The sequence below is a fragment of the Chrysochloris asiatica genome, unplaced genomic scaffold (assembly GCF_000296735.1).
Source record: "Chrysochloris asiatica unplaced genomic scaffold, ChrAsi1.0 scaffold00120, whole genome shotgun sequence".
Classification (NCBI taxonomy): Eukaryota; Metazoa; Chordata; class Mammalia; order Afrosoricida; family Chrysochloridae; genus Chrysochloris; species Chrysochloris asiatica.
Genome location: NW_006408638.1, coordinates 7,048,719 through 7,066,097, shown reverse-complemented (window position 1 = coordinate 7,066,097; position 17,379 = coordinate 7,048,719). Strand labels below are relative to the sequence as shown.

Sequence of the window (17,379 nt, the reverse complement as noted above, 5' to 3'; positions counted from 1 at the left end):
GAATGTAGGGCATGGGGAAGAGTGATGCCCACGTAACTAGTAGAGGAGGACACATCTACCTGTGGTCCAGACAGATTAAAGATGAGTATTACCATTTATGACGTTTTTAATAGGTATCCTCTAAAACTGGTAACTCACTTGGTTCAGAAGAATCAGATAAAAGTTTTCATCAGGAAAAGGTTGGCAATTCTTACGGCACACAGTAGGCTAGTGGAGAGCAGAGATGTAGACTGGCAGTGGCTTGTCTGCATTTGAGCCACAGGCACATTTTATTTAGCCCACACAATATTTTTTAAGTTTTGAATGGCAATCAACATTTTAAAATCTGGAGATATCACATTTAAAATCAGAGATTTTAAGTTTCTCATTGAAAAAAAAAAAATCTGGAGCTCTGTTAGTGCTGGATCTACATTTTTACATGAAAGCATCTGGAACTGAGAGACTACCCATTTATACAGTCCTTACTCTTCAGTTCCCTCTTAACTACCCCTTCCCCGCTCTCATACAAGGCATGAACATAGCAATCAGTCAGTCTGTATAACTTATGTGTATTATCCGCCTAGCCCCTGTGGGACTGCTGTTATTGTTAGTGCTGTCCAGGTGGATACAACTCATAGAGATCCTATGTCAACAGAACAAAACAAAATATTCAAAATTCTTCACTAACACCATAATTCAAAAGCATCAAATCTTTGGTCTTCCTTATTCACTGTCTAACTTTCACATGCTTATGAGGCAACTGAAAATACCATGGTCTGGATCTTAGTCCTCAAAGTCACATCTTTGGTTTTTAACACTTTAAAGAGGTCTTTTATAGTAAGAGTTGCCCAATGCAATACATCATTTGATTTCTTGATTGCTGCTTTCATGGGCATTGACTGCGGATGCAAGCAAAATGAATTCCTTGAAAACTTCAATCTTTTCTGTTTATTGTGATGTTGCTTATTGGTCCAGTTGTGAAGATTTTTGTGTTCATTATGCTAAGATATAATCTATACTGAAAGCTGTAGTCTTTGATCTTCATCAGTAAGTGCTTCAAGTCCTTTTCACTTTCAGCAAGCTAGACTGTGTCATCTGTGTATCACAGGTTGTTAATGAAGTCTTCCTCCAATCCTGATGCACGTTCTTCTTAATGTAATCCAGCTTCTCAGATGATTTGCTTAGTGTACAGATGGAATAAGTATGGTGAAAGAATACAACCCTGGTGCACGCCTTTCCTGATTTTAAACCATTCAGCATACCCTTGGTTCTGCTCAAATGACTGACTCTTGGTCTTTGTAAAGGTTCCTTAAGAACACCATTAAGTATCCTGGAATTCCTATTCTTTGCAATGTTATCCATAATTTGCTATGACACACACAGATGCATACCCTTGTATAATCAATAAAACACAGGTAAATATCATTCTGCTTTCAATTAAGATCCATATGACATCAGCAACAATATCCTTTGTTCCACGGCATTTTCTAAATCTGGCCTGAGTTTCTGACAGTTCCTGTGGATATATTGCTGCAACCATTTTTGAATTATATTCAGCAAATTTCGACTTGCATGTAGTAATGATAATGCATGATTCATTTATGCAATATCTGCTATGGGGGATACTGCTGATAAGCATACTTTTGACAGCTGAAAAGGCTTTGCCTGCCATCTGTATTGTTGTTGTTAAGTGCCCTCAAGTCTGTTCCAATTCACAGTGACCTTGTACTGGGTTTCCAAGGAGCGGCTGGTGAGTTTGAACCAGCAGCCTTGTAGTTCAAACCAACCTTGTGGGCCAGTGCTTCATCTCAGTGCCACACCATGACTCCAACCAGCTATAGAAGTTTCCTTAATAATGTTCAGCCTTTCTTTTGAAAAATCACTATATCTACTAATATCTAGTCCACAAAAACAAAATACATCATCTGTTGTTGTTATTGTGTGACACTAAGTTGGTTTTGATATACTGTCACCCTATATAATAGAATAGGACTGCCCTGCACAGTTTCTTAGGCTGTAATCTTTATGGAAGTAAACTGCCACATCTTTCTCCCTCAGTGGGGTTTCTTTATAGGTCAGGTCCCAAACCAAAGCAGTTCCCATTGAGTCAATTCCAACTCTTAGGGACCCTGTCAGACAGAGTAGAACTGTCCCAACATGTTTCCAAGGCTGCAAGTCTTTACAGAAGCAGACTGCCACATCTTTCTCCCATGGAGCAGCTGATGGGTTCAAACTGGTTATCAATCAAATGCTTAACCACTGTACCAAATAATTTAAACTTCTCAATTGCATTCTTTTATTGTTAACAATATCCTACACTAAGGAACGACAATCACTGAAAACTTTTGCTAAAACAAAGGCACTCCCCACCCCCAAAGTTTCAGATTCAGTAGGCTGATGTGGGGCCCTAAGAATTAGCAATTTCAGGAAGTTCCCTGGTAATGCTAATGCTGCTGGTCGGGGACCACTCTTGAAGTGCAACTGTTATTCACTAACCTAGTACTTTTCTGTTTAACACGTTTTCAAGACAGTTTCTCACACATTTGCTAACTATCTCTAGAACAGCAATATCTTAACTAAATGTTCTGTGATGATAGACACATTCTATATCAAATATTGTTCAATATGGCAGCCAGTGACCACATGTGAAGCACATGAAGCGTTACTAGTGTGACAGAAGAAGTGAATTTTTATTTCATTTAATTTTAATTTAGCTAGCCAATATACTGGACTCCACAGGGACCAGAGGAGGTTGAAATAACAGAGAACTTTCATATTAGCATAAATAACAAAACCCATAACCATGTACATATTTGGGGGCACAATTCAAGTCATAGCAAGGTCTAATTCTAGCTTGCTTGCTTTTTCATCAAATAATTCTTTCATGGGATTTTAAGTATATCAAGATCATTTTTAACTAAAAACAACAACAACAAAGTTTTTTTTTCAGTGTTTTCAATTATGCCCAGAAGTAATTATGGCATATTAAAGGAAAAACTGTTTCTGTAGCATTAGGGAAACTACAGTGCCTCTTCATACCACTTAACAAAAAGAAAAAACAACAAGTCATCAAGTTCATGTCTTTTTACCTTTCATTCTCCTGGGAACCACAGTCACCCAATCAGGTCCACTGGAGTTGATTGGCATTTTGATATTGACACCACTTTAAAAGGAATAAAAATAACACAAGCTTAGATTTAGGAACATTTATTTTCAGTTATGTATCTTTATTTGCAAATGAAAAAATGCGTATAATTTCAAAGAGCGTTACTAACAGTAACAAGACAGTGAAACCTGGGAGAACCAGACCTCAGTAAGACTGCCTTGTTTTTCCAGGTCTCACAAGTTTTCCACCTTTCACAGGGGCAGTCTGGCCACTTCTCTAATATTCGTTTTAATGAAAAATGTTTGAGTTTTCTTTCTCTGACAGGGTTCGCCCTTATACAGGTTCTGGCTTTCTCAGATTTTACTGTACTTTTAAATGTTAACCAACACAATAATTAATTAGTAACCTTTGTCGTTGCTAAGTCAATTCGACTTACAGCAACCCTATATAGGGTTTCCGAGGTATGGCTGGTAAATTTGAACCGCTGACCTTGTGGTTCAAACTAACTTTATGGTCCAGTTCTTATCCTACAGTGCTGCACCAGGACTCCAATTAATAACATAGATCTCTTGTAATAAGCAGGTTATGTGTATGTATGTATATGTTGCTGTTAAGTGTTGTTGAGTCAATTCTGACCCATAGCGACCCTGTATAGGGTTTCCAAGGATCAGCTGGTGATCTTGAACTGCTGACCTTGCAGGACTCATATATATATATATATATATATGTGTGTGTGTGTGTGTGTGTATATGTATATATATACATAGAGAGAGAGAGACAGAGACAGAGAGAGAGAACAGGAGTTAAATAGGTCTTTAATACTTTTTCACACTGACTACTATTTGTGAAAAAGTATTAAAGACCTATTTAATTTCTGTTCAATTTACATACATATACAGCTGGGGAGTCCTGGTGTAGTGCTGTAGGATAAAGCCCTGGAACACAAGGTCAGTTTGAACCAAAAGGGCATCAGTTCAAACTCACCAGCCACTCTTTAAAAACCCTAGACAGGGTCACTATGAGTCAGAGCAGACTTGACAGCACTTAACAACAACTTAACAGCTACTACTTAGCCCATCCTAAGACTATAAATTCAAAAATAACCAGTAACTGGTTTGAACTATTTAACCAAAATCCAAATTAAACCCATTGCTGTAGAGTCAATTTCAAGTTATAGTGATCCTGCAGAACAGGGTAGAACTATTCTATATGGTTTTCAAGGCTATAAATCTTTATGGAAATAAACTGCATCTTTTTCCCACAGAATAACTAGTAGGTTTGAACTGCTGACCTATTGATTAGCAGCCAAAAGTCTTTAACCTCTGCACCACCAGCCCTGCTCACTGAAATACTTATTACCCTTGGACTAGAGAATGGTTCACACTGGCCAGAATGTCCATTTTATAAATACTTTGTCTTCTCATTACAAGTCTAAGCAATATTATGTCAAATATGAGATTTCTTAGATCCTGCCTGATCTCAGGTGAGTCCCACTGGGAACACCTGGCCTAGATGTGCTCCTGCAGCACTCTGTTGGTCATTACCACGACTTTTTATTCTATGTCCTCCTGAGTGAAAATCTACGCCTCGAAGACACAGACTGTACCACATTCACCTTTGTATTTTTAGCACTTAACACAAAACCTGAACTAGAGTAGGCACTCCATAAATATTTGAAGAAGAGGCTGAATGAAAAATGAGGGGAGAAACTGATTATAGTAGTAACTGGATTATAATTACAATGCTTACCTATAGACTTCAACCAAAAACAAACCAAAAAAAAATGTTAACTTTCCAAATTATTGATACAAGAATTGATGTCATGGCTTCTTATATTTCCTCAGTCTCAGAAGAAATTCACTCATTCATTCAACAAACAATTCTTCAGCACCTACTATGTGCCATACATTGTCCTATGCTAGGGATATAAAGAAGTCCTGGTGTGGCCCTATAAGGTGAGCACTGGACTATAAGGTCGGCAGTTCAAACTCACCAGTCTCTCCTCAGAAACCCTATACAGGGTCGCTATGAGTCAGACACTACTCAGTGGCACTTAACAACAACAAAAAGAGGGATGTAAAACCAAACACACAGCATCGCTCCTTTTGTGGAATTGGCATTCTAATGGGAAGATAGCTAAGAAAAACAGAGAAGTGTAGAGAGTAACAGAATTTCTTAATTTAGACAGGGTGACATTTAAAAAGAGAACATGGCTTTTAAGAGAATACAGAAATCTACTTTACTTTTAGACCTCTAAGGTAAAGAAAAGAAGAAAACTTCATCCTATAGTTTTTCTGAAAAAAATGTTTAATCTGAATCTAGTTGTATGAAGAAAAACAAACCTAAAAATTCAAGCAAACCAATGCCAATGTCATGAAAAAAGAAATAAATTTGACAACTGTCCTGGGTTAAAGGCGATTAAGAAGATGATAAAACATATTGTGTGATCATCAATTAGAACCTAAATTAAAATTTTAAAAGTGGCTTTACAAGGTATTATTGGGACAACTGAAGAAAAGAGAATTGCTGGTAAGTGCCATCTACTATAGGGTTTCTGAGGAACGACTCATGAGTTTGAACTGCTGACCTTGCAGTCCCGTACTAATCCTACAGCGTCACACCAGGACACAGACTGCATATTAAATAACAGAACTGTTTCAATAATAAATGTCCCAAATGTACAAGTCCTGATTTTATTCTTAACCCACTGCCACTGAGTTGATTCCAACTCATAAAGACTCTTATGTTAGCAAAAAAACCTCATCCTCCCTAGGAAGAGCTGCTGAATTCAAACTGCTGCCCTTATGGTTAGCAGCCAGCCCAGTGTGTAGGAAATGACACCACCAAAACCCCTTATCTTATTCTTACTGCTGTTATTATTAGTCATGGTCAAGTCAGTTCCAACTCATAGTTCCAACTCATCAGGAGTTCTTCCAATCTGTTGACCAGGTAACTGGCTTCCAAATTTCTTGGCACAGATGAGTGAGTGCCTTCAGTGTTGCATCCGTTTGTTGAAACATTTCAATCTGTATTCCATCGATTACTGGCACCTTGCTTTTCGCCAATGTCTTTAGTGTACTTTGGACTTCTTCCTTCAATACTATTTATTCTTGAAATGGCTGAACATAAATAGACTAATTCTTTTTGGTATAGTGACTCTATGTACTCCTTCCATCTTCTTTTGATGCTTCCTGCGTCATTCAATATTTTGCCCATATAATCCTTCAATATTACAACCAGAGGCTTGATTTTTTACTTGAGTTCTTTCGGTTTGAGAAATGCTGAGTGTGCTGTTCCCTTCTGTTTTCTGGCTCCAGGTCTTTGTACATTTCATTAGAATATTTTACTTTGTCTTATTAAGCTAAAGTAAATTTTATGTTCAGCTCTTTTTCTTCATCATTTCTTCCCTTCATTATAGCTTCTCTATGTTCAAGAGCAAATTTCAGAGTCTCTTCTAATATCCAATTTGGTCTTTTCTTTCCTGTCTTCCGGTCCCACCCCCCCTGTTTTTTAATAATATTTTGCTTTCCTCGCATATGATGTTCTTGATATCATCCCACAACTCCTTTGGTCTTTGGCCATTAATGTCTAATGCGTCTAAGTTATTCTTGAGATGGTCTCTAAATTTAAGGAAATATACTCACAGTCCTTTTTTGGCTCTTGTGGACTTGTTTTAATTTTCTTCAGCTTCAGTGTGAACTAGCATATGAGCAATGGATGGTCTGTTCCACAGTCTGCCCTGGCCTTGTTTTGACTGATGATACTGAGTTTCTCCATCGTCTTTCTGCAGATGTAGTCTATTTGATTCCTGTGTATTCATTTGGTGAGGTCCATGTATACAGTTGCTGTTTACGTTGTTGAAAAAGGTATTTGCAATGATTAAGTCATTGGTCTTGCAAAATTCTGTCAGGTGATCTCCAACACTGTTTCTATCATCAAGACTATATTCTCAGTTGCCAATGATTATCAAATATCTTGATTACATGTTTGATCAAGTTCAGACTAAAGACACTGGTTGTTGTTGTTGTTGTGTGCCATGGAATCGGTTCCGACTCATAGCGACCCTGTATAGGGTTTCCGAGGCTATAAATCTTTACAGGAGCAGAAAGCCACATCTTTCTCCCACGGAACAGCTAGTAGTTTTAAACTGCTGACCTTGCAGTTCACAGCCCGATTTGTAACCACTACGCTACCAGAGCTCCTTAAAGACACTGGTACTGGTAGAATTCTTCAAATTCTTCTTCACTGGTTTTATTAGTTGGCACATAAATTTCAATATTAATTAGATTAACTTGACTTTCTTCTTGTTAAATGCCATTGAGTCAGTTCCAATTCATAAAGACTCTGTATAGGATTCCCAAGGAGCAGCTGGTGGGTTTGAATCACCAACCTTGTTGTAAGCAGTACAGTGCTTATCCTACCAGGACACAGTATACGATCACAGACAGCATTCTACTTCAAGATAATCTTGAAATGCTCTTTTTCACCTATTCTTACTCCTCGCTGCTGTTGTTGTGTGTCATTCGGTTAGTTCCGACTCATAACGATCCTGTATAGGGTTTCTGAGGAACAGCTGCGAGGGGTTTGAACTGCTGACCTTGTGGTTAACAGTCCATTGTTTATCCTAAGGCACCACACCAAGACTCCATTCTTATGTTTAAAAACAAATTTCAGGGTCTCTTTTGATATCCACTTTGATCTTTTCTTTCTTTAGTTTTTAATAACTTTTTACTTTCCTGATGTCACCCCACAACTCCTCTGATCTTTGGTCATTAGTGTCTAATGTGTCAACCTATTGAGACGGTCTCTAAATTCAATGAGATATTCTTAGATGTATATTTAGTATTTATGGGTAAACTGCCACGATGTCTACAACTTACTCTTACATAGATCAGGTACAATTTACTCTCACATAGCTCAGAGAAAAAAATATTGTACACACAGAAAGAAAAAGCAAATGTGGCAAAACATTGATGATGATGAATTTAGGTTGAAGGTATTTGAGTGTACACTGCTATTATTTTTACAATGTTTCTAAAGATCTGAAGTTTTTCAGAATACACAGTTTTTTATAAAAAGAAAGAAAGAAAAAAAAAAAACAGAAAGAACAGGTAATGACAGAAATGGATGATGTCATGAAAAGAGGTGTTGGCAGGGAAGGGAGCCCTAGATTAACCAACAGAATAGGGCACTACTAAAGGAGTCCTCGTGTGGCTCTGTGGGTTAATGCACAGACTGCAAAGCATTTGAGCTGCAAGGTCAGCAGTTCAAGAAGCTCACCAGCTACTCTTCAGAAACCCTATACAAGGTTGCTACAGGTTGGAATTGACTTGACAGCAGTTAACAATAACAACATATTAATAAACCCCTCACTGTTCCCTTCAATTTCTTGGCACCCAATGTAAAAAACACTGATCAAAATGATTGTAAGCATAAGTCATGCCGAAATAAAAAGTTTTTATGTGATACGTTCGTTATTTCAAAAGGCATTTCCTCACAATAAAAGGATTTTTAAAAGCAAATTATTGTCCATGGAACCCTTAGTGTTGGGCTGCTAACTGGAAGGTCAGCAGTTCAAACCCACTAGGAACTCCTTGGGAGAAAGCTGAGGCAGTCTTCTTCTATAAAGATTTACAGCTTTAGAAGTTCTATGGGGCAGTTTTACTCTGTCCTATAGGGTCCCTATGAGTCGGAATCAACTAGTGAGAAGTGGGTTTTTAATGAAAAACCAACACTTTTTTCCTTACAGGTAAAGAACAAAGATTACAATTGCCTTAACTGTACAACTTCATTAGGGAACCCAAGATCAAGGCCAAGCTGCTGAAATAATCTTGTGAGGAAAAAGTAAAAGTGGGTATAACTCATCAATATGTTCAGATCAGGAACTCAAAACAATAAACCCAAAGATTCCTTGAAAGATCAATTTTAATCTTTCTAGTATTCTTTTCATATGGTCTGGTGCAATACTTTAGAACTTTAACAAAACAAAAAATAAAATCACTATCAAGAAAGCCACATTTTTCATTTCTAAACGAACATACTGTCCCAAACACTGTTGTCTCAGCAAGTTCCCAAGTGAGGAGGATTTTGTAATGATTCTACCTGCCAGTTTCACCCAGCTTATCCAGGTTAGGGCAGAAACAAAAACATTATTCACCCATTTAAATGGTAGGATTTGTTACCAGGCATATTTTTAAATTTTTTAATAATCTCACTCTCTAACCTTTCAACCACTTTTATCCACATGGAATTTGAGGAAATTATATAAGCTTCATTTCCTCACCTTTGCAAGGACACTAAGTACATTGACAACACAAATCTAATTTCAGGAGATAACTGAGTAGCTTTCACACATAAGCAAAACATGCACATAAATAAAATAATGTGTCCACAGTCACTGATATAAAAAGAAAAAGAAAAGAAAAATTATTTTGTCATACATAATCGTAGGCAATCATGGTTCAGTAAATATAAGTAGTGCTCCCTCTGCTGGACTTTTAAAAGCATAGCATGAGCCCACCATAGGTACCTATTACATTTAATCTGATAAAACCAAAAGATAATTCCACAAGGAAAAATTAAAGGATTTAAGCCATGGTGGCATAGTGGGTTAAGTGTTGGGCTACTAACCACAAGGTCAGCAGTTCAAACCCACCAGCTGTTCCATGGTCTATTCCCATAAAGATCTACAGTCTTGGTACTGGAAGGGAAACAACATATGTTTATTTTCTCATGAGGACATTCCGTTGGGAACTTTCCCACAAATGAAAAAAAAAGGAAAGGGAAGAATGGGAAAATATAAATAATGGAAAGAGACAAAAAGCTATTTGGAAACGGATAGCAGTGATGGTTATACAACATGGGGATACAGTCTGTGTGGCTAGATTATACATGGGAAAATGTTTGAAATGGTAAATATTTTGATGTATATTTATTATTACAGTAAAAAAAGAATAAAAAAGTTTAAAAACTTGAAAAAAATAAAAGATTTATAGTCTCGGAAATGGAAAGTACAGCCTTGGAAACCCAAAGGAGCGGTTCTCCTCTGTCTTACGGAGGCCAACTCATTGGCAGTGGGTTTGGTCGGGGGTTTCAGTATAAACCACATGCATTATGGTACCAACTCTTCCCCAGTCAAGAATTTAACAGACACAAAACATTAAATTGTCTAGGGTGTCCAGATGTACTCAACAAAAATACTTCTCTGCCCGCAAATGTTCAAAAAGTATTTATTTAATTGAAAAAAAAATTTAAGCATTTATATATGCTTTCAAATAAAGATTTGCATACTACAGCTTATAGCTCTCATTTCTTTTTCATTTTTTATGACTTTAAATTTACTTCAGAACTGTATGAAATCTTGAACACAAAGTTTAATTCGTACAGATTCCATTTATTCCATCCTGTACATTATTCCATATATTGATCATTATGTTCAAATGTTTTAGGCCTGGGTTCTAAACAGCAATTAGGACACAACACTGCAATGATTTAAACAATTGTTAAGTTTTTTTAAAAATACAGTTTGTGCTGATACTCCTTTATATAACTTTAAAAACTGGTATTGTATCATTTAAACAATTTATTTTATTAACACAAATGAAAATTTGTGTTCAACATTCCATACAGCTCTGAAGGAAAATAAAAATCCTAATAGAATCAAAGCACAGGACTCATGGTCCTACTCTGTTCTGTGAATAAGTTATCTTGCTCATAGGTACGCTGTATATTCAGTTCTGAAGTAAAACACAGATACGAAGTGAAAACCAAGAATTGAAAAGTAAATGTTCTTTCATGTGAACTTGGACATGCATGCTTCACTTACAGTAAACTACTGTTGTTGTTAGGTGCCGTCAAGGCTATTCCTACTCATAAAAACCTTATGCACAGCAGAACGAAACACTGCCCAGTCCTGCACCATCCTTAAAATTGTTACATTTCAGCCCATACAAAGTTATTATAAAACTAATTGCAAAATATCAATCTGTATTTATTTTCTTACACACCACTTTTCCTGAATTAGACTGAGTTTAGAAAGCTATCAGGAACACATAACCGACACAAGAAAGCGTCTCCTAAGTGGGGCAAGGAAAGATCTCTGTCAGTTGCCCCCTAGAATCAGATGCACATACCTCTGAAAGAAAGCACTCTCTGTGGAAGTTAGGAGGCCCTTCAGGTATCCACCTTTGAAATGGTTAATTCTGCTGCTGCAAGGGAGCTTCTTTGGTTTGAAGCAGAACCAGGGTTCCCCAGTGTAAAGATCTGTGAAGTTACATAGGGGCAGGCCCTCAGGGAGGCAAAGGTTGCACTCAGTCGTTTCAGAAATTCTTCCTGAACGGAATAGACTCTTAAAATAGACCCTGTCTGGTTTCTCCTGCTGTAGGTGCTGAAGAACTTTGATTCCTTCACTGGGGTGGACAAGAGACACAGACACTTTAACTTGGCCTGGCCAGAGTAGATTGAAAAAGACCTTGTAAAACCCATTCTGGTAGTCTACCACTCTGCCCACAGCCCCTGCCTGCAGGCTGGGAGAGTGGATTCTGGCCTGCAGGTAGTCTCCACCATACTTTTTGGGCTGTCTTTGAAAATCCTGTACATGAACCATCACCTCCAGTTGGCTCCCCACCTTGAAGAAGGCTGCAGAGTTCAAGATGACAAAGTAGCTGGAAGAAGGGTCAGTGCTCTTAACAAAGGGGACTGGGCCCATGTCAGGCACCTGCCTCTGTAAGGACGCCAGCAAGGAGTCCTCCTCCACACGCTCCCGGATGGACAGGGTCTGGTGCTCATAGCCACAGTAGGGATTCCGGCTAACTCCTGTCACCTGGGAGGAAAGAAGTTGTCCACTGCTGTCGATGAACGTAGCAGAAGCAGTCTCATGATCCAAGTACTGAAGACAAAGATACAAACAACAGAAACAACACATACAATAAATCTCTTTATGCCCAACCAAACAAATCTCTACCTCAATTTAACATTAATTATGCAACTGGAATGATATTGTTTTGAAAACCATAGCACATAGGTCTTACAGGGCTGTCTTACTGGAATACAGTAAAACCAGTATATTGTTGTTGATAAGTGCCGCAGAGTACATTTCTAGTCATAGCGGCCCTGTATAGGATTTCCAAGGAGAGACTAGTGGGTTTGAATGGCCCTTCCTTGTGGTTCAAACTAACCTTGTGGTCCAGTGCTTATCCTACAGTGCCACACCAACACTCCAAAAACCAGGATAGGAATATGTAAAGAAAACTGAGGTACATTCTAAAGATGACTGTTATCAGAGGATATTGCAGTCCTATTGAATATTGAGGTCCTAACTCTGGTAGTGTAGTGGTTACAAATCGGGCTGTGAACTGCAAGGTCAGAAGTTCGAAACTACCAGCCGCTCTGTGAGAGAAAGATGAGGTTTTCCGCTCCCGTAAAGATTTACAGCTTTGGAAACCCTGTACAGGGTTGCTATGGGTTGGAACCGACTCGACGGCACTTAACAACAACAGAATCAGAAGAGTAAAATGTAAAAATGATTTTACACATCAAACTGGTGTAATCTTTTATTATGTAGAGGAGGAAACTGAGATCTACTAACATGCTGACAACCATCCAAATGGTCAGAGTTAGACCCAGATCTTCTGATATCTGTCCATGTGCAAGTTAAATGACAGTCAATTATTGCAATTAAATTGCCTAACTAACAATACTATCTCATTTATATCTGATCTATTCAAGAAGAAATTATCCTTCTGAAAGATTTCTTTTTAGGAATGGCTTTTGTAGTAATTATTTGAATCCCTGTAAGAATACTAGCGGACAAACGGCTATTCTCCAAAATGTGAAGATGACGCACAGCCCCTTTCCCATTTCATTATTCTGATACCAGCCACCCACATGGCACTCTCTTTTTCAGACCCTAATACTTAAATTTGGATCTCAACACGTTAAGACTCTATCCTTCCAGGCCCCTGCCAAATAGGCAAATGCAGCCTCTCCATTGGTTCTACTATGCTCCCACGCCACACTATGGGTTCAATAATCTGCTAGAATAATTTACTAAATTTATTAAAGCTATTATCTATAAAATTACCCTTTTATTATAGCCAGAAATGATAAAGCATACAGACATATCAGGAAAGGTATGGAGGGATCTCAGCACAGCACGTCCACTGTTCCCAGGGATATGCATGGAAAATAATGTATCTTGACTACTTTATTTTCAGAACCCAGAATCAAGGACCAAACTGAACCATTTTGTCCCACAAAGCTAATTTCACTTCTATCACTGATTCAACTGTTTGTATCATAATTGAAATTTCATAATGTCATGGTCACTATTAGGCATAATGCAGAATACAAAGATGAATAAGATCAAATTAATCCCTCCCTCCAGGGAGATCGATATCAATGTTAGTTCTACCAATCATCTGGAAAGCAATGAGCATTAAGAATTAAACATTAAGGGCCCTGGGACCATCAGTGGAGAAGAGTGGAGAGCGGGACCCCACCCAGAGAAGCAATGAGGCCTGAGATGAAGACAGAGAGGATGACGTGAAGAGATGGAGTGCCTGGGGAGTTGAGACCCAGAGAGGGAAAGGGGCTGGGTGCTGAGGACCGTGGGGGTGGGGGGGATATGCAAGGTATACCCTTTTTCGTTGGGGGATGATGCACGGACGGGATGGTAACTAAGGCAATGAAACAATATAGGATAGAATGAATGTAAAAACTAATGTTCCCCCATGTAAACTATTACTCAATACACAATAAAACATTTTAAAAAATGATAATTTTAACCTTAAAAAAAAAAAAGAATTAAACATTAAAAACCCATGTTTCTACACTGTTGCTTATTTCCTAGAAACCTGTTTCATAAGCCACAGCAACACATGTGGAAAAACTTTTCTTCTAGTATGATTACAATAGTCAGACTTGTACATTATGATACACAATGTTTGTGCATTAAGAAATTATCCTCCACCACACTTCCTCATATGGCATTGTGGGATAATGCACTGGCCCACAAGATCAATTTGAACCACAAGGTCAGTGGTTCGAATTCACCAGAAGCTCCTCAGAAACCATATACAGGGTCACTGTGAGTTGGAATCAACTTGACATCACTTAACAACATTTCCAAAGGAAGCAAAATACAATCTTTCTGACAGGGCTGTTTCAAAAACATATCCAAAAGACATTGTGGGGCATTTAGCAACAGGTATGTATTGATCATTACTGGTGAATGGAATGCAAAGGTTGGAAACAAAGAGGAAGGATCAGTAGCTGGAAAATATGGCCTGGTGATAGAAATGATGCTGGAGATCATAGGATAGAATTCTGCAAAATCAATGACTTGTTCATTTCAAATACCTTCTTTAGACAGCATAAGAGATGATTACACACATGGGCCTCACCAGATGGAATACACAGAAATCAATTGACTATATATGTGGAAAGAGAAGATGGAAAAGTTCCATATTATCAGTCAAAACAAGGCCAGGGGCAGATTGTGAAACAGACCATCAATTGCTCATATGCAAATTCAAATTTAAGCTGAAGAAAATGAAAACAAGTCCATGAAAGTCAAAATATGACCTTAAATGTATCCCACTGAATTGAGAGATCATCTGAAGAACAGATTTGATACATTAAACACTAAAGACTGAAGACCAGAAGAGTTGTGGGATGACATCAAAAACATCATACATGAAGAAAACAATAAATCATTGAGAAGACAAGAAAAAAGGAAAAGATAAAAATGGATGTGACACTGAAACTTGCTCTCCAGTGTAGAGATGCTAAAGCAAATGGAAGAAATGAGGAGGTATAAGAGCTGAACAGAAAATTTCAAAGGTCAGCTCAAGAAGACAAAGTCAAATATTACAACAAAATGTGTGAAGATCTGGAATCAGAAAACCAAAAAGGAAGAACACATTCAGCATTTCTCAAGCTGGGGAACTGAAGAAAAAATTCAAGCCTCAACTTTTGTTATTGAAGGATTCTCTAGGAAATTTATTGAATGATGCAGAAAGCATCAAAATAAGATGGAAAGAATACACAGAGTCACTGTACCAAAGGGAAATGGTTGATGTTCAACCGTTTCAAGAGGTAGCATATGATCAAGAGCCAATGATACTGAAGGAAGAAGTCCAACGTGCATTGAAGGAATTGGCGAAGAATAAGGCACCAGGATGGAATAAAAATTGAAATCTTTCAAAAAAGTGAAGTGGCACTGGAGGTATTCACTCATCTATGCCAAAAATTTTGGAAGACAGCTATCTGGCCAACTGATTGGGCCCATTCCAAAGACAGGTGACCCAATGGCATGCAGAAATCATCGGACAATATATTTGATATTCAATGCAAGTAAGGTTTTACTAAAGGTAATACAGAAATGTCCGCAAGCCTACATTGACAGAGAACTTCCAGAGGTTCAAGCTGGATTCAGAAGATGGCGTGGAATGAAGGATATCATTGCTGATGTCTGATGTATCTTGGCTAAAAGCAGAGAATATCAGAAAGATGTTTACCTGTGCTTTACTGACAACACAAAGGCTTTTGATTGTGTGGATCATGACAAGCTATGGACAACATTGCGAAGTGCTGAAGAGCAAAGATGTCAGCTTGAAGACGAATGTGCACCTGACCCAAGCCATGGTGTTTCAATAACCTCATATGCATGCGAAAACTGAACAGTAAATAAGGAAGATCATAGAAGAATTGATGCTTTTGAGTTATGGTGTTGGAGGTGAATATTGAAAGTGTCATGGGCTGCCAAAAGAATAACTAGATCTGTGCTGGAAGAAGTACAGCCAGAGTGCTCCTTGGAGGCCAGAATGGCCAAACTTCGTCTTTCATACTTCAGACATATTGTCGGGAGGGACCAGTCACTGGAAAAGGATATCATGTTTGGTAAGGTGGAGGGTCAGAGAAAAAGAGGAAGACCCCCAGCAAGATGGATTGGCAATATGGCAGCATCAATGGGATCAAGTGTTGCAACAATTGTGAGTTTGGACCAGGACCAGGCAGTGTTTCGTTCTTTCGTGCATAGGGTTGCTATGAGTTGGTACCAACTTGATGGCACCTAACAACACTTTCCAGATTGCAGCAATCTAAGATATGATTAATCTACCAAAACTCAAGACTTGTTGCTGTTGTTGTTAGTTGCCATCAACTTGATACCAACTCATAGGGACCCGGAATACAACAAAATGAAACACTGCCTGGGCCCATGCCAACCTCACAATCCTTATCACACCTGAGCCCATTGCTGCCGCCATTGTGCCAAGCCACCTCATCGGGGGTCTTCTTTTTCTTCAACCCTCCACTTTACCAACATGATGTCCTTCTCCAGGGACTGGTCCCTTCTGATAATATATCCAAAGTATGAGAGATGATGTGTGGCCATCCTGACTTCCAAGGAGCATTATGATTGTACTTCTTCCAACACAGATCTGTTTGTTCTTTTGGCAGTCCACGGTACTTTCAATATTCTCCTCTAACACCATAATTCAAATGCATCAATTGTTCTATAGTCTTCCTTGTACACTGTCCATATCTCACATGCATATGAGGTTACTGAAAATACCTTGGCTTGGATCAGGCACATCTAAGTCCTCAAATTGACATCTTTGCTCTTCAAAACTTTAAAGAGGTCTTATGCCTCAGATTTGACCAATGCAATACATCCTTTGATTTCTTGACTATTACTTCTATGAGAGCTGATGGTTGATCTGAGCAAAATGAAGTCTTTGACAACTTCAATCTTTTCTCCACTTACATAGTTGTTATTTATTGGTTCTGTGATGAGGGTTTTGTTTTCTTTACATTGAGGTACAACCCATACCTAAGGTGCAACCCATACCTAAGATCTTTGGTCTTCATCAGTGAATAGTTTAAGCCCTCTTCGCTTTCAGCAAGCAAAGTTGTATCATCTAATGAGTCTTCCTACAATTCTGATGCCATGTTTTTCTTCATATAATCCACCTTCTCGGATTATGTACCCAGCATACAGACTGAATAAGTATGGTGAAAGAATACAACCCTAAAGCACACCTTTCCTAATTTTAAGCCATTTGGTGTTCCCTTGTTCTGCTCAAACAATTGTCTCTTGCTTTATGTACAGGTTACTCATGAGCACAATTAAGTGTTCCGGAATACTCATTCTCTACAATGTTGTCCATAGTTTGTCATGATCCACACAATTGAAAGCCACTGTGTAGTCAATAAAGCACAGGTAAATCTGGTATTCTCTTCAGCCAAAGATCCATTTGATGTAGCCAGCTTGAACCTCTGGAAGTTCTCTG

General features: G+C 38.3%; 1 protein-coding gene across 1 annotated transcript in view; it reads right to left on the bottom strand.

Annotated features, from left to right (window-relative positions):
* Positions 1 to 17,379, bottom strand: part of NXPE3 (neurexophilin and PC-esterase domain family, member 3) — a 42,945-nt gene that overhangs the window by 16,654 nt on the left and 8,912 nt on the right. Inside the window, exons 2-3 of the mRNA XM_006868624.1 lie at positions 11,218 to 11,972; positions 3,069 to 3,142 (exon numbers count right to left, since the gene is read on the bottom strand). Coding sequence (XP_006868686.1) covers positions 3,069 to 3,142; positions 11,218 to 11,972 — 829 coding nt within the window. The remainder of the gene's footprint in view (positions 1 to 3,068; positions 3,143 to 11,217; positions 11,973 to 17,379) is intronic.